Source organism: Aulonocara sp. 'chitande type north' Nkhata Bay, linkage group LG6 (assembly GCF_057382095.1).
Source record: "Aulonocara sp. 'chitande type north' Nkhata Bay isolate Kocher_YH1m ecotype deep benthic linkage group LG6, A_spYH_male_GT1.1, whole genome shotgun sequence".
NCBI classification, from domain to species: Eukaryota; Metazoa; Chordata; class Actinopteri; order Cichliformes; family Cichlidae; genus Aulonocara; species Aulonocara sp. 'chitande type north' Nkhata Bay.
Genome location: NC_141349.1, coordinates 39,843,126 through 39,867,699, shown reverse-complemented (window position 1 = coordinate 39,867,699; position 24,574 = coordinate 39,843,126). Strand labels below are relative to the sequence as shown.

Here is a 24,574-nt window from a genome sequence, read left to right as displayed (position 1 = left end):
GACTGACACAGCATTTTCCACAAGGATAGTCTTTACAGCTGGTGGTTAAAGTGAGCACCTTCAGTTAATGGAGCCGTTTCATCATGTAGCTGGTGCTACAGAAGTACAAAGTAAGCAAGGGGCAGCTAACTTCAAATGTAGTGTCTGAAACTGCTCAGCAAATTTCACCAAACACAAACTGTTACACATAAACCGCAGTTTGGCACACGCTGTGTCTGCGAGCCACAGCTGTTCCAGCGGTCTACAGTCGCCGTAGTAAAGAACTGGCAATGAGTTATTCACGTCACTGTGGAGGAATTAAAATCAGCTTGCAAAAAAAAAAAAAAATGCAGTTAGTCACACTTAATTCATGATTTAGCAAAGGGGGAAAGTCGCTTTTTGACATAGGACCATGTATATTTGGAAAGTTGTTTTTCACCTTAATAAATAAGATCTTCTAAAAACTGTAGTTTGTACTTACTTGGATGAGCTTTGTCAATATTAAAATTTGTTTGATAATCCTAAACCTTTTACATATGCAAAAATTAAAAGAAAAAGATCTCAGGAAGGGGGAAATTTTTCACTGCATGGTATATGTTTAAATGACATTTCCAACAAATGGTCATAGTTATGAAACAGAGCTCAAAATGCAAATCATACATAATGTGTCTGGGCCTGACTACGTGACAGTCTGTGCAACAAGTTACTTTTTAACAGTGATTATGCAGAAAGGGAACACAGTCATTCATGACAGATGATCTGGAAACTGGTGAAAATGACTGAACCAAGAGGGGGGTTGAGTGGGACAGAAGTCATTTCCACGGGTGGCTGAGCTCATTGCTACTGATCAACAGGACCAGGTTTCTTTATTGTGAATTGATGAGACCTCTGTTTGTCCCAGAGATGAGACTGATGACCTACAGTCATTTCTAAATGGGTTTTATGGAGCTGCTGTTAATGTGGAATTTCCCTACATAAGCCAACTTTTTGAAGCTTGCTTCATGAAAAGCCTCTTTTTGTTCAGGAGTTATTTATTCATACACGCTCACACTTAAAAGCCACCCAGTATGGCTACAAGTTTGTGATTGTTTAATGCTTCACTATTAAACAGTAAACTCTTTATTTTCAGATTTCCAACAGAAGGAACTCAAAAACATCAAAACAACAGAGGAAATAGAAAAGAATGGCAGATGACTCAAAAATGTATTTGTTCAGCAAAGTCTCAACACTGACTAAACAGACCTTCATCTATTCGTTTAAAGCCTAAACCGATCATGAAAATAAAGATCTCTCTGATACATCTATTTAAAAAAAAAAAGTCCATAGTATGGTCTTTTGAAGCAAAAGGAAGATATAAGAAGACATTGTGCAGTGAAATGTTTGTTCTCGTGAAAAATGCTGGCATAAAATGTTACTGGTGGACGTTTAAGTTCCTTGTTTCCACCCAGAAAATACACATTTTCCATTTGCTTACAATTAATAGTAAACTCACTCACTCACTCACTCACTCACTCGATTTCCTCATAGACTGCATACTAAAATTGGATGCTGGATGCCCCTTGTTGGATAGTAAACAAGTTACTCAGAGCTTCACATTTTAGCCTTTGCAATCTTCGTGTTTTGAAAACTGACAGAAGGACTGAGTGGTGACTCACTAAGAAACCAAGTGGGACTGTATACTCATACAGTGAAGTGCATAACTGCCTTTTTCCTTTGCGATGCTAATGGGACCATAATTTCCTAAGTGAACATGATGTTGTATTTAATAAGATGTAACACCTGTGACAGAGCCACAGGTGAGAAAATGTTTACTGGGGCAAGCAGAACAAGCAGAAGAATTGCTTGCTGCTGTCTGTTATAGAGAATGCACATGTAAGACACTTTAGGTATCACACTTTAGGTATCACATTTCAGACCTGAAAGCATCATCCATCTTTTGTATACAGTCTTTGGGTTTTGATACCTGATACAAGAAATTCTAAATGTGAATTTGGCCTGACGTTAGCATCCGCTCTTTTGGTGTGCAGTAAAGAAAATATGAGAGGGCTGCAGAACAGGAAATCAAAGAGTTTCTGGAAGCTGCACAGAGCTGAAGACTGGAGTAGATTCTCAGTATGGTCAAGCTGATGAGCAGCCCTATGACACTCAAAAATCCATCATTTTAACAGCTTCATTAGAAAGTGACTGATGATTATTCCAGCAAGAAGGATGATGATCATGATTATTAATGCCAAACCACGCCATACAGCCAACTGTGGTACAGACAGAACATCTCCCACTGTGGTGGTGGTGAAGGCTCTACTGCCTGAACTGGCTACAGTTGGGTCTGTGTTTCCTCCCTCAGCACTCAAACACGCAGACTCAGCTCCACTGACCTGGGCCTGACTCTGATGTGAATCTAGAGGTTTGGGGCAGTTAGAGAGAGAGAGTATTTGAGATTAACCCAAAACGTTCATGCGAGCCTCAAAGCAAGACTGTTTCTTATTACCAGTTCTTACCTGAGTGTTCCAGCTCAGCTGTTGCATTTTCCTTTGTGATGTGAACCCCTGCTCTCACAAGAGCCTGATCACAGACATCAAAGACACTGATTGTACATTTTAGCTTCAAATAAGAAAGCTTTAAACTTAAAGCAACTGATGTAGCTACTCACATCTTCTGAAGCCTTTTTCCAATCAAGTTTGCACAAAAAAGTGACGTAAAATATCATCTGAAGTAAGAGGCAAATGACAAGTCCTGTCCAAAGTCCTGTCACCGATCAAAAAAAAAAAAAAAAAAAAAAGTTCCTGAAAGCTGCTAAACAAATCCTCTGAGACAGAGTAACACACACACACACACACACACACACACAGTTTGGTTTTACCTACAATCCCCATGTTTGCTGCGAACATCAGGGACACACCAATGGGGAAGCCAATGAAGTAGAATGCAACAAAATTACACAAAGCACCAATCAGCTGTTTCCCCACACCTCTAAGAACACCTGCAGCCACGCCCTGCAAGTATCAAACACTGGTCATGCGGATGTCTCACGTGCTTTGTGAATGGTTATTCTGCATGATTTCTCACCGCAATGGCATCACAGATGTGCATGAATCCAAATATAAGCATGACATCAGCAACCCTCTGAATGATGTCTCTATAAAGATATAGAAATAAGACCTTTAAAAGGGTTTTTAGAAACATACTTTAAATTGATATTCATGCTTTCAATGTAACATCTATCTCTAGTCAGCAAACCAATAAAAGGAACAAGTTCAACTGCAGCAGTCAAACTGCATTTGAACCTGACATTGTTATTCCTCACTGCGGAGTTTATTGAGCGTGCTTCAGCTGCTTGACTTAATTATTTAGTAAGACCATAACATTAAACATAATTAAAAAAGTGGCAATATAGTTTATTATTAAGTGTTAGTTTTCCTTCCTTGATTCCTTGAAATTGTCCAATCTTCGTCTAAGGTCCAGTTATTCATGGTTGAGCCCAGGTACTTAATGATAAAGGCAATTTGAAAAAACCAAAAATAGACAGTCTCGAGTGTTTATTGAATATACCGAGTAACCACTCACACTGCTCATAAAAGCAACTGATCTCTTTCATTTAGTAAATTGTTGAATCTCCCTTTGGAGCAAGAATCTCAAAACTAGTTACAGACATTTACTTGAACCACTTGTAGGATTTCCACAATTGCAAGGATGGCTACTGTGTCAAGTCTCCCAGTTTATAAATAATTGTTGTAATTAAACAGTCATTTTCGGGGAATGCCACAGGATTGGCTTCAGTTGGGTTAAAATCAGCACTCTGACTTGGATTTTCAAAAACCCCTATATGCTTTCAGTCATCATCTTGCCATCATCTTTACAATATTCAGCTCATGCTTCACCCCTGTCACATTCTCCTATAAATCTGCTTTTAATTAAGTTGGAATTGTTTAAAAGGCCTCTGGCCCCCGAGAGAACAAGCCTCGAAGCATAATAGCACCTCCACCGTGCTTCACACATTAGGAAGATTTAGTGTTTTGTGCCACCACACTTTTTGCTGGGCTCTTGGGATAATTTTGGTTGGCCGGCCACTCCTGGAAAGGTTCACCAATGTGCCATGTTTTTGCCATTTATGTATAAGGGCTCTCACTGTGGTTCTCTGGAGTCCCACAGCTTCAGAAATGGCTTCATAGCCTATTTCAGACTGAGAGATCTCAGTTGCTTTGTTTCTCATTTGTTCCTGAATTTCCTTAGATCGCGGCATGATATCTGCCACTTTGTCAGGCAGGTCGTATTTAAGTGATCTCTTGATTGAGAGTAGGTGTGAGAGTAATCAGGCCTGGGTGTTGCTAGAGGAATTAAACCAAAGATGTGATACACCACAGTTAATTTATGCTATAACAGGAGAGGGCAATTAATTTTTCCACTTAGTGCCATGTAGGTTTGGATTTTTCCCCCTTAATAAACACCATCATTTAGAAACTGCATTTTGTGTTTGTGTTATCTTTGTCTACCACTTAAATTTGTTTGATGAGCTGAGATATTTAAGTGTGACAAATATACAAAAAGAATAGGAAATGAGGAAGGAGGCAAAAACGTTTTCACATCACTGTATTTGAAGTCTGGGTGCCTCACAGGATGAACACTAACTATAAACTGAAGGATTTGTTAAAGGGACCTACCTGCTAAACATTAAACAGTCACAGATCACCGTTGTGCATCAACATGAAGACGATGACCACAGATAATGTATAATAGTCTGAATGGACTTGTGTAACATCACAGACTCAGCTAGACATCCATGGTGTCTGCAACAAAGTAAAACTGAGTGTGTGTCTGTGAGTGCACTCACTGCTCGGAGGTGAAAATGTAGCCAATGACGTTCTTGGTAGAGATGATGAAAGCCCCAACCAAACAGGCAACTGCCACTGTGGTGCACAAACAAAGTAAAATGCACAGCGTGAGAGAACAGCTCACATGTAGAAATTTCAAAGAGAGAAGGTGAAGACACGACCTGTGTTTTCAGGGACTGTTTGCATACGTGTTGATAACACATGTAACCAGCCGTTTGCTTTCAATTATTTCTTTTTAAGATTACTCGTTTCTTACATGCACAGATGATAGAGACTTTGCACGATAGCACGGCCTGCTTTGGATTTCCTGCACCAAGAGCATTTCCAACTCTCACACTGGCAGCAACAGAGAATCCCAGTGGGCTCTGTGAAAAGATATGTATTTACACAGTGATAATGTGAAGTATTGAATTTCATGAAAATAAATGATCTCATTAAAGTTAGTTTAAAGGGACATGGCACCACTACCACATTGGTATGATAAGTTCAAAAGTAGAGCTAGAAGCTCGTTATCTTAGCACAAAGATTAGAAACAGACGAAAACAACAAGAGATGCTAGAGCCAGTCTGATTTGTTGTAGTGTAAACTTGCACAAGCTCAAATAAAACTGCCATTAGGATGAAGACAACACAAACACACACACACATGAAGAAACACACAAAGAAACCAAAGCAACTACTGCCAACTTCATTAGAAGAACAGAAGGAAACTGCCAATAAGGCTGGTAGTTTTCCTGGGCTGCAGCGCTGCATTGCATATAATCCAACAATGTTCCCTTGGAGTGGTGAGCATTGATGAGCATGTGCAGTGTGCTGCACAAACTGGAAGTAAACCATGCAGCAGGTGAACAGTCACTGATTTTACAATCCCACATTCATTGTCCTTTATTCATCAGGAATACAGAGTTGTATGGTGGTCATGCTTAAAGGGATCAAAGTCCTTCTTCTCAAGTATAGATTATACAAAGATTTTTTTGTTATAATCTTTTTATAAAATATGTTCTTATGAAGGATTATTAAGATATTTTAAAGCATTTTTATAGCTAAGATTAATTTAAAAGGTTATTAATGGGGTTATTAAGGTTATTAATTTCACTGTTTCATGAAAACAATAGAAAATAAATGGATGGATGAAATAGTCTCTCCAAAAACAGGAAAGGTAAAAATGAAAAAAAGTTACCATATAAGCTACAATGCAGAGTTGGTATGCTATGGACTGAGCTCCCAGCTCAACCTCACTTATCACACCAGCCAGGAATCCTCCGATTTCAAATATCCACCAGGACAAGCAAATCATGAGCATACTGGGAATAGCCAGCTTGATGAAGAGACCCCACTCTTGCAGACAGTCAAGCGTCCAACCTGCAGCAGAAGTTTGAAGAAAAAAACAAAACAAACACCATTAAAAGACGGCCAGCTTTTTAAACATTCACTCGAAGATCACGCTGTGGTCAAGAAAACTGACCTCCCCATGTGGCTTTGTGTAGACCCTTCCAGCAGATGTAAGCACATAGGAACAAAGCCAGCAAATACTGTGACATGGCATTGGCTGCTGCAGATCCACTTCAGTAGTACCATGAGCAGAAGAAGTGACCAAAAATAGAAGTAGGCACTTATTAAGAAATATAACGACACAGTATGAATGGAAAATATCAAGATTAAAACATGTACAAAGCGTCCACAAAAGCAGTTAAATTAGAGTCTTAAAATAACATTTCATAATTGCTTTGAGTTTTTTCTTCTCCTGCACATTTTTTTTTTTATGATTTTATGGTTTTGCCAGATTAGATCAACTGGAAGGATTCTATACTGTAAGTATACCTGAGTAAAAGTCAGGGATCTATCAGAATCAATAGGTTTACAGTTTTGAGCACAGTTATACTTCACTGTCTTTGCTAATCTAAGAAATGTCCAGATGTGCCACTGGAACTATGTGATGGACTCTCAGGTTCAAAATCTAAATCACTAAATAATTGTTTTTTTGTTTTTGTTTTAAAGCTTTAACACACCATTCCCGTGAAACACTTAAAGACACATATCTGCACCCTTCTAACCACTTATCATTCAAAAGTGATTAAAACAAAAAACAAACAAAAAAAACCTCACGCAACACCCAGCTCCAGGGGATAGAGGAAGACGTAGTTGATGACAACATTGAAGACATTTCCAATTGCTCCAGTTATAACCTGAGGCCACATAATTCCCTGTAACGAAGAGCAAGACGTTTTCCATTTAAACTTAACTTTGTTACATGTCATGAATGTCATACATGTCTTATGTTAGGATACTGGACCTGATTTTGTAGATACTTCCCAAGCAGTTGGTACATAAAAGCAGCCTGGAGATAGAAAACAGACAAAAAGTTTGAACATTTTTTTGTCTTTGAACACATCTGTTGATTCTTGTATGATTGCCGATTGTAACTATTGTTTCTAAGAACTTTGTATATTGTTACTTTGTAATGTGTTTAAAAACTTTAATTGGATAGCTATTAAAATTTTAAAACTGATACATACAATCAAGGAGGTGATATAAGATCAGTAAACTGCAACTTATGTTCTGTTTGACTAATATTGTTGACATATTTTATTTTACGTTTGTTTCATGTATGTCATGGGTTCAACAGTAAGGCAAATCTTGTGTGGATCGTTGAGACAGCTCATTTAAAAAAAATAGAGTTCCATTTTTGTGGTTCACCTCCCTAAGGCCCGGTTCATTTTGGATGATTTCGCAAGTGTCCCTTACGAAACAGGAAGTGCTCAGAGTGGGTGTTCTCCCTTTTAGACATTCTCTGATTTTACTGATAGCTTCCACCATTAGCTTGTGCGTTCACACACAGGATCATGAGGGAAAACTGAATGCATCAAACTCACCGGGAGAGCAGGCATGAAGATTTTCACATACATCTGGGCGAGACTTCAGGCCAGAGAGACAAACACAATGTGTGAAAAAACTACATATCTACAATGCAGGCGTGATTACAAGTGCTCTTTGCCTACAAAACTGATTTGATTCTTTATGGCCTAAATTCAAAAAGGTGCTTGAAACATTTCTCAGACATTTTGACATGCAAGACCTGCAGAGTTGCTGCAGATTTGTCAGCTGCACATTAATGTCGCAAATCTTTTGATCTACCACATCTGCTTTACTTCTACTGTAGTGCAGATTTTGACTTAAAGTATATATTGTGCATTTACAGATGATAATTATGAATTTGTCTAATTCTGCTCTAGCTGTTCCTGTTGAACTTACCTGGCGACCTCCGGACTCTGTTCCACTGCGAGTAAGAGGGGCTCAGTGTTGATGAGGACGGCCCAGCAGGGGAAACAGGCCAGCAGCAGAATCAGAACTCCCCTCTGGAGAATCACACCGACTCGCTTCAAGTTACCGCTCCCATACGTCTGCATGAAACATTCAGACAAAGACTTACTGATCACATGACAAAGTAACAGTTCAGGAAAACAAACTTGATACCACAATCTCCTTGTTAAGTTGTTTAAAAAAAACATAGGCCCCAACCTGAGATATCAGGGTATCACAAGTTGCTGATAAACCAGTGCCAACAGAAATACCACTGACGTTAACCACCTGCAAATAAATAGATACATTCATTTAAAAAAGCATGTGTTCAGAATCCAAAAGAAGACTTACAGAAGGCAGCGACAGAAAAGAGCTGACGTACGCCTCACGTGCGTCTCCTTACCGCAGCTGCTAGTGACACTCCTGCAAGCTCAGTTCTCCCCATGTGACCACAGAACACCATACTGACTGTACTGATCATGTAGACCATCAGCTGAGAAATGAGCTGGGAAAACAAAATCAAACGCATCATTATTATCCAGCAGATCATAAATAAATAAATAAGGAAGAACTGTTTCATTAGAATTTTCATTAGTCAGAAATAGCTCATGATATACTCGCTTCTAAACTTCTTGCCGTCTTTTTTAACATCATATATTTTTAAACGCACAGATCAGGCTTCTAGGAAGGCACCAGAAGTCAAATTCATCATTTAATACCGACGTAAGGACAAACCAAGATTATTTGAGCCAAGAATTTAATTTAGAACTGTTAAAATGTTGTGACATGAAATTTTCTTTCTGTGCTTCAATAAAGTACGCAAGTATGACTGTACAAGTGTGTTTGTTTATGGTTAGTGTTTAAATGACCAAGTGTGTGGTTTAAAACAGTGTTATACATTTTTACATATGAAAAATAACATGCTGATGCTGCTGGCCTGAAACTTGAAAAACTATCAATTTTCAGACTGATGTTTAATTTTTTTTTCTTTTTTACTTTCCTAACTTGTTCACAACAGGTCACCAAAGAGGGCAGATTTGTGTCTCTTTAGCCTGTTAGGCTTTTAGCCTGTAATGTGTAAACCACTACAATAAATAAACTGCATAAAAAGCAAAGATATGTGTTCAGTGGATCTTTTCTTTATTGTCGCAATGCTTCGCTATGACCGTTCTCATACCATTCCCCGTTATATTGGAGATGGTACTAGGGCTCACTCTAAATAATTCTGCAACCTGATTCTGCAGACCACCAGCTTGAATTTGCCCTTCAAGGCACAGGTCCTATCCAGATCAGTCAAACATGGCCGGCTTGGAGCAGACACCAACTGTCCCCTCACAGCTGCTGCCAATCAGGCTTCAATCAGGCACCCCATTGTCAGCATCTAGAGTACCAGAAACTCAAAACACGAGTCAATAGCAGAATAAGCTGTTAAGTTTTTGATGGGCACCACCCAGAAATGTGGCATCATTTAAGGGGAAATAAGCAGGCATGTGTATTATTTTTTTTATACCTTTTTGAATTTTATAATTTTCATCACTTTGTCTCTTATTGAGATATTTAACTTAATTTAAATTATTTTGTTAAAGTTTCTATTTTTAGTGTTTTATCTTCTGTCGTGCAGGATCCTGCCACTTTCTGATAAACAGATTTAACACATTCAATTAGTAAAACGTGCAACAGTCTAGTTATAATGCTGATTTTTAATACAGCTATGTGGAATCAAAGCATTAAACAGTATGCAGCATGTTGTAACTCAGGCCTGAATGTCAGAAGGCTATAAAAGATTTAACATACAGTAAGCAAAAAAAATAAAAAATAAGACTTTATGTCCGAGTGTTGACTTTTCATTTCATAACCAGATTGGAAAGGTCTTATTTGCGAGACTGTTACAGGAGTTGCACTCAGGTCAGAACTAGCTTAAAATGAAGCAGGTTTTTAAAATTTCATCTTTACTGTTGGGAATAAATAATTTTTCAGTGCCTCAATAATGCGTCTTACCACCGGTCCTGCCAGTTTAACAAGCTGTAGCAGCTCATTCCAGTACACCGGCGGGATCAAACAACGGGTGCTCTTACGGCAAGGAGAGCATCCTTCACCGGAGCTCTGAAGTTCATTCAAGTGTCCGTTCACTTCCCTTAAATAATCGGTAACCGGTTCTAGACCTTCCATGACCAGGAAACGAAACGCTCTAAACCGACTTGGATCCCAGACACCATTTACGGCCTCGTCCCCTGCAGTCACGGACACATGTCAGGCACAGCAGATATCCCACAGCTTGATCCACGCGGAGAAATCCACTGAAATCCCCTCGTGCTTCCACTGAAACGTGACGCGATATGTGACGTAAATGTCTAGGAAACGCTGTTGACGATAAACATGAGTGTGTTTTATTACAAAAACAAACAAACAAAGCTAAAACAAAAACGTCTTCAAAACAACAGTGTGTGATTTATGTTTTGGAGTTTATTTTAAAAAAATACGGGCAGGCTTTTTGTGAGATTATTCCACATCGTCTTCCTCTGCTTTCATTGCAGCCACGTCACGCTCACGAGCAGAATCACGAGACCAATGCCGAATATGGTCCTGAAGAATGTAAAAAAAAAAAAAAGGCTTGTCATACTGTAAAGACAGCTGTTCCATTTTCATGGAGATATCTGCAGACATGTATGGAGACAAAAAACAAACAAACAACAACAACAAACAAACTGGGAAACTGCTGATTGACGTATGAAGGATTTTAATCGGAATACTATGAAAACAATTGTATCAAAGCTGATGGAAAAAGTGTGTGAATGTCATTTTAACAGCCTGCTGACTAAAGATCTCAGCTCTCTCTCTCTCTCTCTCTCTCTCTCTCTCTCACACACACACACACACACACACACACACACACACACACACACACGCACACACACACACACCCATCAATGTCCTCTTGGCTTCCTTTTGATGTAATGCAGAAAGAACCCTGTATGTGGGTTGCACCCTGCACGTTTACTTCTCTATGCTGTGCCACAGCAAAGATTCAAATGAGATAATTTTGTTTAAAATACTTAAAGAAATACATAATCACGTTTTCATTGTTGCTTATATAGCACAGAATTTTAAGTGTCAAACATATCACTATAAACATCAGCAGAGATCCAAACACTTCAATTGGGCTATTATTGGATTTCACATCAGAGGCTATGCATTAGCAGACAGTAATCGCTTTGGGGTCCTTAGATACTAAGTAAAGCGCTATACAAACACAGGCCATTTACCATTTAGCAAATGATTTCAAAAGACACTGCTCTTGCAGCTGGTACATAAAGGTAGTCTGCACAGAAGTAAGACAGATATAAGTTGAATGGTACAGGATGAGCTACATACATTATTTGTTCTTCATGGTAGGAGCAACCAAACATCATCCAAAACTCTGTTCGAAGTTAAGTTTCCTCTGTATTAAGGATCCAGACCAAAGCCCAGTTCCAAAGACGCTGGAACTCTGTGTAAAATATAAACAATATTTCACTTTATTCATATTTTATTTACAGAAAACTGTTTGAAAATTGTTTAAACTGAGATGTTTTACCATTTCATGATATATATTGGCTCATTTTGGAATTGACAACATGTTTGAGACAAGAATAAGTCCCCCCGAAAAGTTGGGATGGCACGCAAAACGCTGGAAAAGTAAGTGATACTAAACAAGTTAACTGGCAACATGACTGAGTGCACAAAAAGCAGCTTAGCTTGCCGAAAATCAAATCAATAAATTAAGTAGTGTTTGGTTATTTTTTTGTCATTGTGATAAATAGGGTTAAGACCAGGGGCGATTCTAGGATCAGAGGCTTGGGGGTGCTGAGCACCCAGAGAGCTGCCCGTCCAGGCAAGGTAAACTTTACTCGTCATGATGAGACTTCTTCCCTGTCTCTGTCAGTCCCTGCATCCTTAAATGTCTCCAGTTGTCCCGAGTTCCCTCTGACTGTCTCCTTGGTGCATTTAAACCCCTGTTCCTCCCTGTCATCGTCTGTTGTCTTCATCTCCATTATCAGTCATCATAATTTTACCCTCTCTGTGCAAGTCTGCGAATTTCTTTATTAAATCATAAGATTCTTAAATTCATCAAGTCTCTCTGTGCCTGGGTCCTCGTCACAAAACATGACATCACTGTTTTGTACACTTTAACACAATTTAATCCCCACATTTGTGAAAGAAAAGCAAAACACTTTTTTGAAAAGTCTGTAACAAAACCATCAAATCTGATAAAGGTTATTTAAATGCTGCTAAAGACTACTACAGCAAAAGAAAAATGTATTGGAATTAAAAAAAAAAAATACATATCCTAACGTTAATTACTGCGGGAGAATAATGAATGATGCTCATAGTGAGTAAAAAGTAAACTGAGTGCATTTTTTGGACAGAGATTCACTTTTAAAGTGTATGTATAACATAATACAGATACATAAAAATACACTCCAAAAATAGAAGAGTCCTTGAAATGTACAAAATATTATTAAAAGATTAGAAAAATGGAGACACCGTGTCACCTTGAGGTTGGCAAATCTGTCTAACTGAAGGTTAAATGCAGTTAATATGTCCTGTTTTAAGCCAGGCACTTCCACCTCCGCTCAGCCACCATCGCTCTGGCAGCAAGGGCGCTGCTGAAGCACCTTCAAAAATAGGCTAAAATCGCCCCTGGTTAAGACAACATATGATCTGATGACTAAGGTGACTACAGCAGTAGATGTGGTCTTTTCAATCATGTCACATGATCTCTATCAGCAGGTTTGTAGAATTGTTAAACTTCTGTTTATTTGGGTTTAAAAAATCTCAGGGAAGTCTCAAGAAACGCAGCAGCTTGTTTAGTTTCTGCTCATGCCTTCGTGCCTGAGGCGCTGACACAGTATCAGGTGGCACTGCCGCCCTCTAGTGCTAAAACTATTTAATGCCACCAGCTGTGTCGCTGCTGACCGCAAAGCCTGAAAAATGTGATGTGACAGAGAAAACCGAAATGACAGAATTAAGCGTCTGCAGGGTGAAATCTCTCAGTACTTCCTTTTGGAAAACCTTTAGATTTTTAGTCACATGATTTTATTGTCTTTTGCCTTTCAATTATATTGTACACCTGTTTTAAAAAAGAGGTTAGGACAACATGTAATCATCACAGTATCCTATAACACAAAGTCAGTTAAACTTCAGTGATGTCAGTCAGACCACTGTGGATCCATTTTTACCTGCTGTGGTGAAAATTAAAGTCTTTTTTTCAGATTTGCTTTTTTTTAAAGTGTCTTTGTAGCTTGAGATGGTGTATTCAGCTAGCCCAGCACCCAGCACAGCGTCAGAGATAAGCCATCACATGTGTGTAGAGGGCATCAGTCCAGCAGCAGGCCCAGTATTTACTCCTCTGTTCAAGAAGGAAGAGGAAGATGATTACGAGGGTCCCACAGAATGACCTCCAGTGAGAACCCATGTGCATGTATTTGGTGGAAATGTTAGAAACAGAATCTGTGAGCATGGAATCAGAGCATGGGCGGGGAATTAATTTCCCCAAGAGGCTGTATGAGAAATCAGGACTCAACGTGGGGCCCTCCACAACAATCCCAGTTTCTCATGTGGACTCTTGGGAAATATAATTGCCATCCCTGCTTCAGAGGGACGTGCTCACAGCCCAGCACGGTACAGATCAACTGACATTCGCCAGAGAACATCAGAACTGGCAGGACTGCCACTGGCGCCTTGTTGTCGTCACAGATGAGAGCAGGTTCACTCTGAGCACATGTGACAGATCCCACAGCATCTCCAGTCTCTTTCATATGTGCACACTGAACTACGACGATTGATTTTTCCCTAATTTTATTATTTTCCCAGTTTAGTTCAACTTTCTGTTTTTCCCTCTTCTTTATTATCTTTGTTTGTGTTATGTTCAGCTGTTCCTCTTTCCTGATATAGAAACATGAATTAAGCAGCTGCATCTTAACAATATGGTCACACTATAATATACAAGATTCAACTTTGAAGTAATGCAGCCAAGAAAAAAAATGCAGAATAGTTATAACCGTTTTAATCTGTTGAGTGGTGAATGTAAATACTGTCCCTTGTTCTAACGTCACCTTTTTGATTAAGGATATAGAGAGTGGACCAAACCACTGTGACCCACAGGAGGGGGGAGTCCACTTTTTTCATCTTCAAAAGTTGGTTTTCTTACCACAAGAGCTGCCAGTGCTTATTACTAATAGTTAGTATCATAAAGGTATCCTTCTAATATTGCATTGAGGAGGACGAGAGAGAAAGCTGATCTGGACACCCTCGCCTTCTCAGAGTTTGCACCCCTGTTGCATTGTCTGTCTGACTCAGCAAAGATGATATTGGATGAACAATAAAAGGAATCATGAAAAGATCATAACATAGTTTTTAATGGTGGGAATTGAGCATTACAAAGCAAGCACAGACTTCATCTATCCGTCATTCACAGATAAAATCCCTGAAGAGATAACAATGCATTTTATGGATTATAACAGCATGCTTCGTGAGCACAGAGGACTTAAAAAAAAAAAGGTTTTCCATCATTACTTTTAGGGAAACGTCCACACGGAGATAATGGTAAAACTAAACCCATTCTTCTCTGCAAACTGGAAAAAATAATACAGGAAAATATCTTATTGGAACCTAATGAAACAAAACAGTAATGTGAATAAAAGCGTTTTGGCTGCTATCATAAAAAGAAACACCGTTTGCAGTTTACTGTATCCCCTGAACTGAAGTGGTGAAACGAGTTTTGATGGTTATTTCTGCAGTGAACATGCAGGTCTTGTGTGTCGAGCCTTTTAACTGTTAAACATTCCCAGTGAAAATGCTGCCATACAGCAGCTTATCCACAAATCAGCGTTTTACATAATTTTCGTGTCAAATTTTAAAGAAAACTAAGAAGAGGCTGTGAACCAATCACTGGGTCTGACCGGCCTACATAATGTGTCAAAGGCTGAAAAAGCTAACAATACTGCATTCTGTGGCCAAGTTATGTCACTGGTCAAGTAGTACTTGTAGTCATACTGGGAAATTCATAATAATGCACTTAGTATAAGGGACAGTCGTTTTTCTTCATCCTCAGAACTCAAGCAGAGGTGTGATGGTTTTTATAATCTTGAAAGCAATCAGAAACTCAAGAACTGTCACACACCATAAATACCTATTGATAAGTATCTTCTGTAGCCTGCGGACTGTTGTGGAATATACAAAAATAAATTAATATATGGAAATAAATGCAAGGAGCTGTAATGGTAACGTCACCATGCACTGGAAGGTTTCAGTCAAAGAGAAAATAAATGAAAGAAAATGTTGAGATCCTATCAAATGTTGGTGTAAAAGGACAAAAAACTCAATGTGCCGTTTCATAAAATCCTGCAACGCGCATACATGAGCATTCCACTACTAGGTTTATAAAACAGCAAATGGCTTCAGGCTTGAAATCATCAAATCATGTCCCACACTAGTTTTTGGTTTTGTAAACATTAACATTCAGAAAAAGTCTTCACTGACGTCCTATTAAGATACAGTATATAAGAATCCGTAAACTGCAGTCAGATGATCAGAAGAGTTAAAATGGTCAGTCTGTTGAATAAAAGGCCAGTGTATGAATGGATGAGTCAGAGTTACTCTGAATCGATTACATGTGTGCTTGTGCATGTGTGAAAAAGGCCCACTACTTTGACACACCACTGCTCCTCTGTCTATGACTGTAAACATTTCCATATTTATTCCTTGACATTCCTTTCTTCCAAACTGCAGTATCTCATTAAATAAACCAATCAATAAATAAACAAACAGATAATAACATAGAATACATTCAAGTACATCAGCTTTGATATTGGAATGCAAGCTTGCAGCACTCTACAGTCTGGCTCTTGGCTATCCATCTGGTTTGTTTGGTACAGTACGTGCACAGCTAGTCAGTCACCACATGCGCCTCGGCAATCTCTGCCTTGATAACCAGAAAAAAAACTGTTAACCGGCCCCAGTTTTTTGAGCTTCCTAGGAACAGCACCGCAAGCCAAGAGTCCCAGGTCACACTTATCCACACCTACAGCAGCTGTGAGCTCACTGGTGACCTCACGGATGTGGAGTTGAACGCCACAGGTCGCAAGGCTGAAGGTAATTTCTTGAAGGGCTGTGGTCGCCTCAGAGTGCAGTTAGGGTGCGGAACAGCTGAGTGAGGCAGAAGACTGAGGCGGTGAGTGCTGTGCACTGTTTGGCTAGCAGCTTGGTGCTCAGGTCCTGGCAGCTGCGTTTGCTGCTGGCACGCTCCGCTGCCAGGCAGAAGTCCCTGAATGAGCGGGCCACATCTGCCAGACCTGCGACGGCCTCTGCGTTCCTCCGGTCGCACCTGTCGCACCCAGAAAACCAGAGGCACACGCCTGCCAGCTCCACCAGGGTCCGGAAACTGTTGGCCAGAGAGTGAAGCATCTCCTCTGGGCTCTGTCCGATCCCCACCACCTTTTGGCAGCCTGACATCAGCCGCCGTGCTTCCATCTGGAGCACCCTTTTGTTCTCTGTAAAGTGAGCAGGGCACGTTTCTCTTGGGTGACGAGCTCTGTGTCCTCCTACAGATCGGTCAGCATTGCTACTTTCTAGAATGGAAAGAAGCTGGTCTACATCTAAGCGGAGTACTTGGAAACCCGTGGGAGGTTCTGGGTAGCGCTGCTGACCCAGCCGACTCATGGTGTCCTTGTGCGTTTGAGAAGTGAAAGGGTCAGAGGTGTCGGAGAGAGGCGAGAGGAGAGGGCTGAGCTCAGAGGTAGAAGAGGAGAAAAGAATGGAACGAGGAAAAGAGGGGGAATGGGAGGACGTAGGGGAAAGAAAGGAGGGAACAGGGGAAGAGCTCATTAGAGGAAGACCTGCCCCAGAAGTCTGCGTTACTCCGCTGCTCTGTGTGCGGCAGGAGAACTCGTAGACCGTCAGCTCATCATCGAAGCTGTCCTCGCTGCCGAAGCAGTTTGTGTAAACAGCTGGGCAACCACAAGCATCCAGTGGCACCTGCACCCCCTCTACGATCGACTCGCATCCAGAAGATAGCACAGAACCACATCCAAACTCTGACTTCAGAGGTGGAGCAGACACCACCTCGGCCTGGGCCTTTGTCTCTGTTGGATCCTCACAGATAGTGAATACTCTGCAGCCTGAAGGAGGTGTTTTTGGTGAGCCTGAAACTTTCTCTGAAGGTCTACAAAGATCCATTAAAGGCCTGTCGCTACTTGTCCTTCTTATTTTCTGTGGCTGAAAAGGAAGCCTGGGCCCATTTAGATTCTCTGTGGTCACCACGATTGCAGGAGGGATGGAAGGTGATCGATTGGTTATTTTATAACCTGGTACGTCTGCATCTGGACTTGTGACTTTGGAGTTTGGTTCTGGAGAGTCTTTTATGGGACCAGGAGTGTCCATCTTTAAACCTGCGGCATCTCTTTGGAGTTGGCTCACTATGGAGGCTGGGGGCTCTGTTATTGGTCCTGGTGTGTCCTTATCAGATCCAGAGTACAACAAATTTCGATGTTGGGGCTTAGGCTCAGTCTGAACAGGCAGGTCAGAGCTGACCTCCTCCTTCACCTCTGTCCCTGAATTAAAACTCTTTGCTGATGTTAGCTCTACAAAAAACTCCCCGTCCACCTCTGATCCTGTGACCGTTGTATCCGAATCATCTGACTCTACAGACTCCGCAGTGTTGCCAACTTCTAAGTCAGCATTTTGTTTGACATCATTAACGTCTGTTACTTTAATGGTGACCTCTGCTTCTTCCTTGGTGTTGTCCTCAGCAGGACTCTGGGCCACGTTCCCAATCCCGGGTTGACTGAGAGACTCTTGAGATCGTGATAAATAAAGAGGCAGCTGTTGAATCTTCCCCCTAAGCGTTGATGCAGATAATCGGCCCATGATGGCAGGGGAACAGGTTTGGAAGAGGAAATGAGTCGAAGAAGTAGGTTGTTTAGCGAGATCGGTGATTGTAGCCATGCTAGTTTTTTCTAACTTAGAACTAACTAAACTTTCTTTATCTTCAGCACTTTGGGTTTCACTTCTGGGTTTATCCACGGTTTGATTTAAAGCACTGAGAAATGTGATCTCGCTTTTCAATCCAACACCTGAATTAAAAGTAGGAGACGTGGCGCTTGTTGCAGCTCCGAGCTTTGCTGTAATTGAGTTTATAGCACGAGTATAATCAGAATGAATTCTTGTGCGAGACTTGATTTGTGACTCGCTTTGACCTGCTGATTTAGCTCTACACTTTGTAGCTTTAGTCCTGTCATCTCTCCTGTCACTCAGTGAATTACTCACTTCATCATCATCATCATCAAAAACATTGTCAGAAGTGGTGCTGTCTGTAACTTCATCGCTTATGGTCAGAGCCCCGATGGCATCATCGTCGTTAACGCTTGTGACTTTTACGTGTGCCTGTTCTTTGTCATTGCTTGTCTTGGGATTGTGTTCCATATAATCTGAAGCTGTAATTTTGTTTTGGATTTCCATGTACTCGCTGCCCTCTTCCTCCTTCACTAGACAGCCACTCTGGGATTTGTGAAGGACTGGTACTGAGGGTAGAGGGGATGAAGGTGGGGGTGGTGGTGGTGAATATGAGGGGCCTTTAAGCATGTATTCCTCTGCATCTTTCACCTCTGGTGCAATCAAACTGGACACCAAAAGGCCGTTACTGCCCTTTTTATTCCCGTCTGGTAAACATGTAGACAGTATGTGGATTTCTGGTGGCGCCTGCACACCCACAAGTGGTCTCTTTAAGCTAGACGAGTATGCTCCCACTCCCTCTTTCTTCTCTTCCTCCTCTTTAATCTTCTGTTTAGTGATTTCTTGCAAAAACATATGACTAGTGAACGGTCCATTCCCTGTCAAAGCTGCTGACTCCGGCTTCCCTTCCTCTTTCCCTTCCCTATCCTGCTCCTGTCCCTCCCCTTCCTCCTTTCCGTCACCCCTCCGATCGGCACTCTCCTTTCCGTCTGGATCCACACGGCAGCGGACAACAGTGATGGTTGGAGACACTGATTTCACCAGATCGGTGACCGATTTGGACTCCATTGCGTCAGGTTCCATCTCCATTTCCTGTTTCCTGGTTTTGGGAGCAGGCTTTGGGTCTCTAGGCTGATCAAGAGAACCAAAACCTGGTGCACGCGAGCAGAGTGTTAACAGAATGGGCTTTGACTCAAGCTGAGCAGGTTCCCCTTCAGAGTGAGTAAGTGAGGAGACAGTGGGGCTAGGATTCTTGGTTTGCTCTGAAGGTTCAGGATCTGAACTGAGGATCTGGGCATCGCTGACTTCTCCCAAATGTTTTTTATGACATCGCTTGGAAGCCAGGGCCTGCTTTGACTCTGGATCTGGCTCTGGATACGACACCCTGGACGTGTAATCGGTTTCCATGAAGGAACGCCGCTTCTTCGATCTTTTCCTGAGCTGGAACAAAGTTTCTCTGCCTCCTCCTTCTTCCTCTCTCCATTTTCTATCATCTTCTGCTTCTCTAACTTTGTCTGTGTCCGGCACAGAGACTCTGATATCACTGAGGCTCAGTGTGCTGAGGAAGTCCAGCTTCATCTCTGTGCAAATGTCTGCAAGATAGCACAAAAATTTCAGCTTTTGTGTTTAAAGCAGAACAAATATCACAACAAAATTTATATTCTTCTGTGTGCAGTGCACAGACACATAAAATAGGCCATAAATGTACATTCAATGAAAATTACAGGTTTTGCATCACTTTTTCCTTTAAGGTTAGTTTTTCGTTTTGCACAGCAGTTGCCATTAAACTATTTGTCTGCAATTTTTTGTATTAGTTTTGCTCCAATGTTTGCTGTTAGTAGCTAATGTGGTGGTAGATGGACACTCTACTTAAAGGGGATATATTCAGCTCATTTCCAGTGTCATATTTTTATTGTACTCTACTAGAGTAGAGGGGGCCTTGAGTAGCCCATCAGCTCATCCTCTCTGAAATAAGCTTGCTTTTTATATCAAATCAAATTAAAACAAAAAATCCCGTAAATTGGAGCAGTTTAAGCTTTTTCCTTCATGGGAGTAGAGGTAAAACATAACATTACATGTCAAATGTAGAACAAAAACATTAAACAATGTAAAGGAAAAGTACATAAGCATTATTCATGAATTATATTTAAAATAGTTCTTCCATTGACATGTTTATATAGGTCCAAATTATGTATTAGATTAATAGATGAGTCAATAGAGTGAAATCTAACTTTTATAGCTAGTCAAAGCTGGATCATCCACCAAAAGATTATAAGATAAATAAGATGGTGTCTTCTGAATATTAATGGGGTGTGGAGAAAACATGCAGTTATAGAAGATTATATTCACTTTGGTACTTTTTTTCCAATAATAATCCCCTGTAATTCTTTGCCTTTGGAAAGTAATCAGTAAGAACATAACCCCTTAAATGTAGTAGAATGACGGTATGAAGTACTGTAGTGGACTTTGGAAATATTTATTTGAGGCATATCATAAAAGCCCTCAGATGCAGTTAGACTATACTTCTATCCCACCTGGACTGATGCAGTAAAGGAAATGGCAGTTTTTTTCTTGCATAAGAGTGTCATCAGGATCAGTAGACCACATCTACCATTATTGTTAGGTGTGGCAATTATGTAACATGTTCTGGCAATTATGTAACATTTTCAGTAATCCAGTAAATATTCTAACTCTTTTAGGGAGTAACCACTTCAGCCACTAGATGGCAACAAAGCAGAATTTACAACCTTTATTGCTGATCAGTATACAAGACTTGAAAATTCTTGAGATCAGCCTCACAGTGAAAAGTAAATCACCTCTTGGCACAGCCCCTGATGTCGGGTCTTCAGGTGAGGTGAAACGATCCCTGGCGTCAAAGAACTCCTCATCAGAGCTGCTGTCTCCAAAGCCAGGGGGCGGGTGCAGGATGGGTATTGGCTCCAGGTCTTCATCTTGAGTCTCCTCTCCCTCCTCCCTCTCTTCTCTCTGTTTATGAGAAAGGCTGCGTGCACTGTCGGGGGTGATGTTGGAGCAGATGTTGTAGTAGCAGCGTGCGTCGCTCTGGTCAAAGTTAAACACAAAGTCTGTGTTTGAAGACGGGGAAGGCGATGACGAATATTCTTTAAAACCACCTTCCTTGCTTACACTTCCTCCCTCTCTTCCCCCATCTGTTTCTTTTAACGCATTCCTCCTCCTCCTCAACTCTTCTTCGTCGTCGTCTTCCTCGCTGGCCTCTGGAGGGCTCGGCAGGAAGTCCACGAGGCGGGAGAGCTCCGCGAAACACAGGGAGCTGTCATCAGTGCAGAGGTTACCTGAAGATCTTTGGGCATCAGCAAGGCTCTGAGAAGAAGTGGAGACGGGTGAGGTGAGCTGGGGATCGGCTCCATCGCCTGATCTCCTGCAGGCCCCTCCTCCTCCTCTGTCAGGAGTTGTGAGGTGAATCAGGGGATGGGAGTGCGCAGGTGGTGGGGCAAGCAGGTGAGGCTGTACATGCCCATGAGAATAAGGGTGAAGGTGAAACGAAGAGTGGACACTGGTGTGACTTTGTGAAGCAGCACTGGGGTGGATAGAGGAAGAGGAGCATGACATCAAGTCATCTTCCTCCAGGCCATCGAGAGTGTCACTGGAGGCGCTGGTGAGGACATGAGAGTCCGTATGACATGAATCTGATACAGACGGTTCCTCCTCTGCTGCTCGCACATCCTCGTCACATCCCATCTCCCCTTCCTGTCTAGCGTGTCTCCCCGAATCATTGTCCGTTACGTGGATCTCTATTTGTCCACAATCCTGCACTCTCTTCACCTCCTTCCTGTGCTCTGAGCTTTCATTCTCGTCATTCTTATCGAGCTGAAACTTTTCTCTTTTAGTGTCAGAACCCTTTTCATCTTTTAGCCTTTTATCCTCGCCAGGTTTCTCTCCCTTTTCACTCTCATCTTTGTTTCTCCGACTGTCTTTTCTGTTCCGTCCATCTGGATCTGATGAAGATCTGATTCGAAGGCGGGGCTTCTTGTCAGACACCAGGTTGACCAGCGGTTCCATGTCTAAGTCTGAGGATTCATCGGAGTCACTGCCACACCGTGAAACATAACCTGTGAACATGAATCCAAATTAAAACGAGATAACATTTATTGATTGTTACAGGTGTGATGAACGCATTGTTGTCTTTGTACCTTCCTCAGCAGAGATTCTGTGCTTCTTGGAGTCATCTATCCAGGGAAAGACGTTGAGGTCAGGGTCAACAAACACTCGGCAGTACCCTGCTATTAAGCAGGACATATCCTTAGCCGCAGCTGACTCCAGTAGTAAAGTAATGGGCTTTATGAAAGAGAATGGAAAAAGAGAGGTTGTGGGGAAAGACAATTCAGCAGTGTAAAGGCACTTAGCATAAAGTTCAACCACTGTTTCTGCTGAGGTTTGTATATTGTATGCAAGGGGGTGCAGAGAATAATATAAAGAGGTTATGAAAAACAGAAATTGTTCATCTTAATTCATTAAAACACTGCAGTAAAGGTGGGTCGTGTTAAGATGAATGCTAATTAATATTGTGCTTAAGCAGTTAAGGAGGTCTGGAAGTCAGCAGCTTATTAAGAGAGCTTTTAAAGCTGATTAACAATCATCCAAACAGAACAAAACTCTGTTTCCAAACTGCAAAACTGATAAGGATCTGCACAATTACTCGTGTTCACCTAATGAAAAGGGGAAACATGCAGATCAAAACAACATGTGCTAAATACAAAATGCACCAATAAAGAGATGAAAAATAATACTAATTAGTTTCCAGCTTAAGCAGAAACCTCCAGAGCTGACAAAAATGGATAGACTGTGGATAGACATTGATATAAAATATCTAGCTAATGTGAGAAAGACATTATTTAATGAAGGGCTATCCTAAACGTCAAGCTGGGTGAGTGACAAACTGTGGGAGGTGGCTTCCTCATCCGGTGACATTTTGACTAACATTGATCATAGCTCACAAAACTAACAGGAAATGTCATCAGGAAAGTGTTTACAGTGTTGCAGATGAGGTATTCTGTTCCTCTTGCATATTAGGTTTGGGTGTGTATCCTTTTAGGTCTCACCTTGATGTCCTGCAGGTATATTTTGACCAGGCTGACCTTTTCCGATTCAGGCAGCAGCTCGATGCGTGTTATGCTGGTGAATTCTGTGAGTGTGGACAGGATGCTCAGCTTGTGGTTGACGATCTGACTCACCCCGTGCCGTGCTCCCACTAATAGGGTCACCATCGACTCCCTGTCCTGGAGCTGAACAACACAGAGGAGGTGGAGAAAGTGCAGAGAAAGAAGATGATTCAAATTATAATATACAACCAAATCTCAAGAATAAAAGTATACAGATCAAATCCTACCATCATGGTGGCACCAAAAGATTTCCCTCCAAATGATTTGAGTTCACTCAGCTCCTCCAGATAGTTGATCCGTGTCTGATCGACTGACAGGCCCTTTTGCTTGGGATCGTACAGGGATTGGCTCTTCTTTATGTGGTAGCCGATGGCCTTTCTCAGATCCTTTTCTCGCATGTTCCTCAGCAAGGTGGATGACACAAAGTTCTCTATGCCCCAAGTCTTTCTGAGGGAAACACACAAATGCAGATTGAAAGGGTTTGTTTTTGTTTAAAAGGATATTAAAACTTTTTCACACACAAAGCAACTAGCCTGTTAAACCTGCATGTTAAACAGGGAAAGGCACTCATTTAAGCAAAAAGAGATTTGTGGTCGTCTTCATTTTTGGACCGCTCGCTTTATGAGTCGCCACAGCAGATGATCTGCCTCCATCTCGATTGCATCTTCTTCCCTCACACCAACCGTCTGCATGCTCTCCTTCACTACATCTTCTTTCTCTTCAACATATACTGTATATCCCACTATCTCTCCTCTGCACATGTCCAAATCATCTCAGCCTTGCATCTATGTGTCTCCCGATCGCTCAACATGAGCTGTCCCTCTGATGTACTTATTTCTAATACTCTCCCTTATGAACAAACCCAATGAAACCCTTAACACCTTAAAATCATAAATCATGACAGGTGTCACTACCATCCTGTAAACTTCACCTTTCACTATTGCTGCTATCTGAGACACTCGTCTCCACCCACTCCAACCTGCCTGCACTTTCCTCTTCAACTCTCTTGTGCACTGTCTTCTGCTTTAAATGGTAGTGGCCAGCTGTTTAAACTAATCTCACCACAGATCACAATGTTGTCTGCAAACATCACAGTCCAAAGACACTCCTGCCTGTCAAACTATTCAGCACCATTGCAAACAAAAAGAGGCTCAGAGGCTCCACAAGGTCCCAAACTAAGAGATGATTTTAGCTGCAGGCGATGCACTAATAGGGCTGGCTCAGGTTGTTAATTGTGATTTGTTTAGAAAAAAGAAGGTTTTTTAAGTCTTGTGTGTATCTGTGATCTACATCTCACGTACTGTCAACGTGCACGCAGCTGAATTTGTGTAGGCTCGAA

The 24,574-nt window shown here is 41.3% G+C and overlaps 2 protein-coding genes across 4 annotated transcripts in view; both read right to left on the bottom strand.

The window, feature by feature from the left end:
* Nucleotides 1-567: 567 nt before the first annotated feature.
* Nucleotides 568-11,051, bottom strand: LOC147328497 (multidrug and toxin extrusion protein 1-like). The gene is made up of 16 exons (XM_086296904.1): nt 10,106-11,051; nt 8,511-8,612; nt 8,327-8,395; nt 8,060-8,208; nt 7,681-7,723; nt 7,101-7,145; nt 6,914-7,011; nt 6,273-6,370; nt 5,988-6,169; nt 5,065-5,173; nt 4,808-4,883; nt 3,046-3,115; nt 2,840-2,972; nt 2,630-2,724; nt 2,478-2,541; nt 568-2,377 (listed from the first exon to the last, which is right to left on the bottom strand). The coding sequence occupies exons 1-16, from the start codon at nt 10,274-10,276 to the stop codon at nt 2,136-2,138; spliced, it is 1,746 nt and encodes a 581-aa protein (XP_086153030.1). The 5' UTR covers nt 10,277-11,051; the 3' UTR covers nt 568-2,135.
* A 3,433-nt stretch (nt 11,052-14,484) lies between these two features.
* Nucleotides 14,485-24,574, bottom strand: part of frmpd1a (FERM and PDZ domain containing 1a) — a 52,581-nt gene continuing 42,491 nt past the window's right edge. For all 3 annotated transcript variants that reach the window (XM_086296897.1, XM_086296896.1, XM_086296899.1), the window contains 5 exons: nt 23,463-23,682; nt 23,176-23,358; nt 22,267-22,411; nt 20,914-22,185; nt 14,485-19,689 (listed from right to left, as the gene is read on the bottom strand). In XM_086296897.1, the coding sequence (XP_086153023.1) occupies nt 16,268-19,689; nt 20,914-22,185; nt 22,267-22,411; nt 23,176-23,358; nt 23,463-23,682 (5,242 nt within the window). In that variant the 3' untranslated portion in view covers nt 14,485-16,267. The remainder of the gene's footprint in view (nt 19,690-20,913; nt 22,186-22,266; nt 22,412-23,175; nt 23,359-23,462; nt 23,683-24,574) is intronic.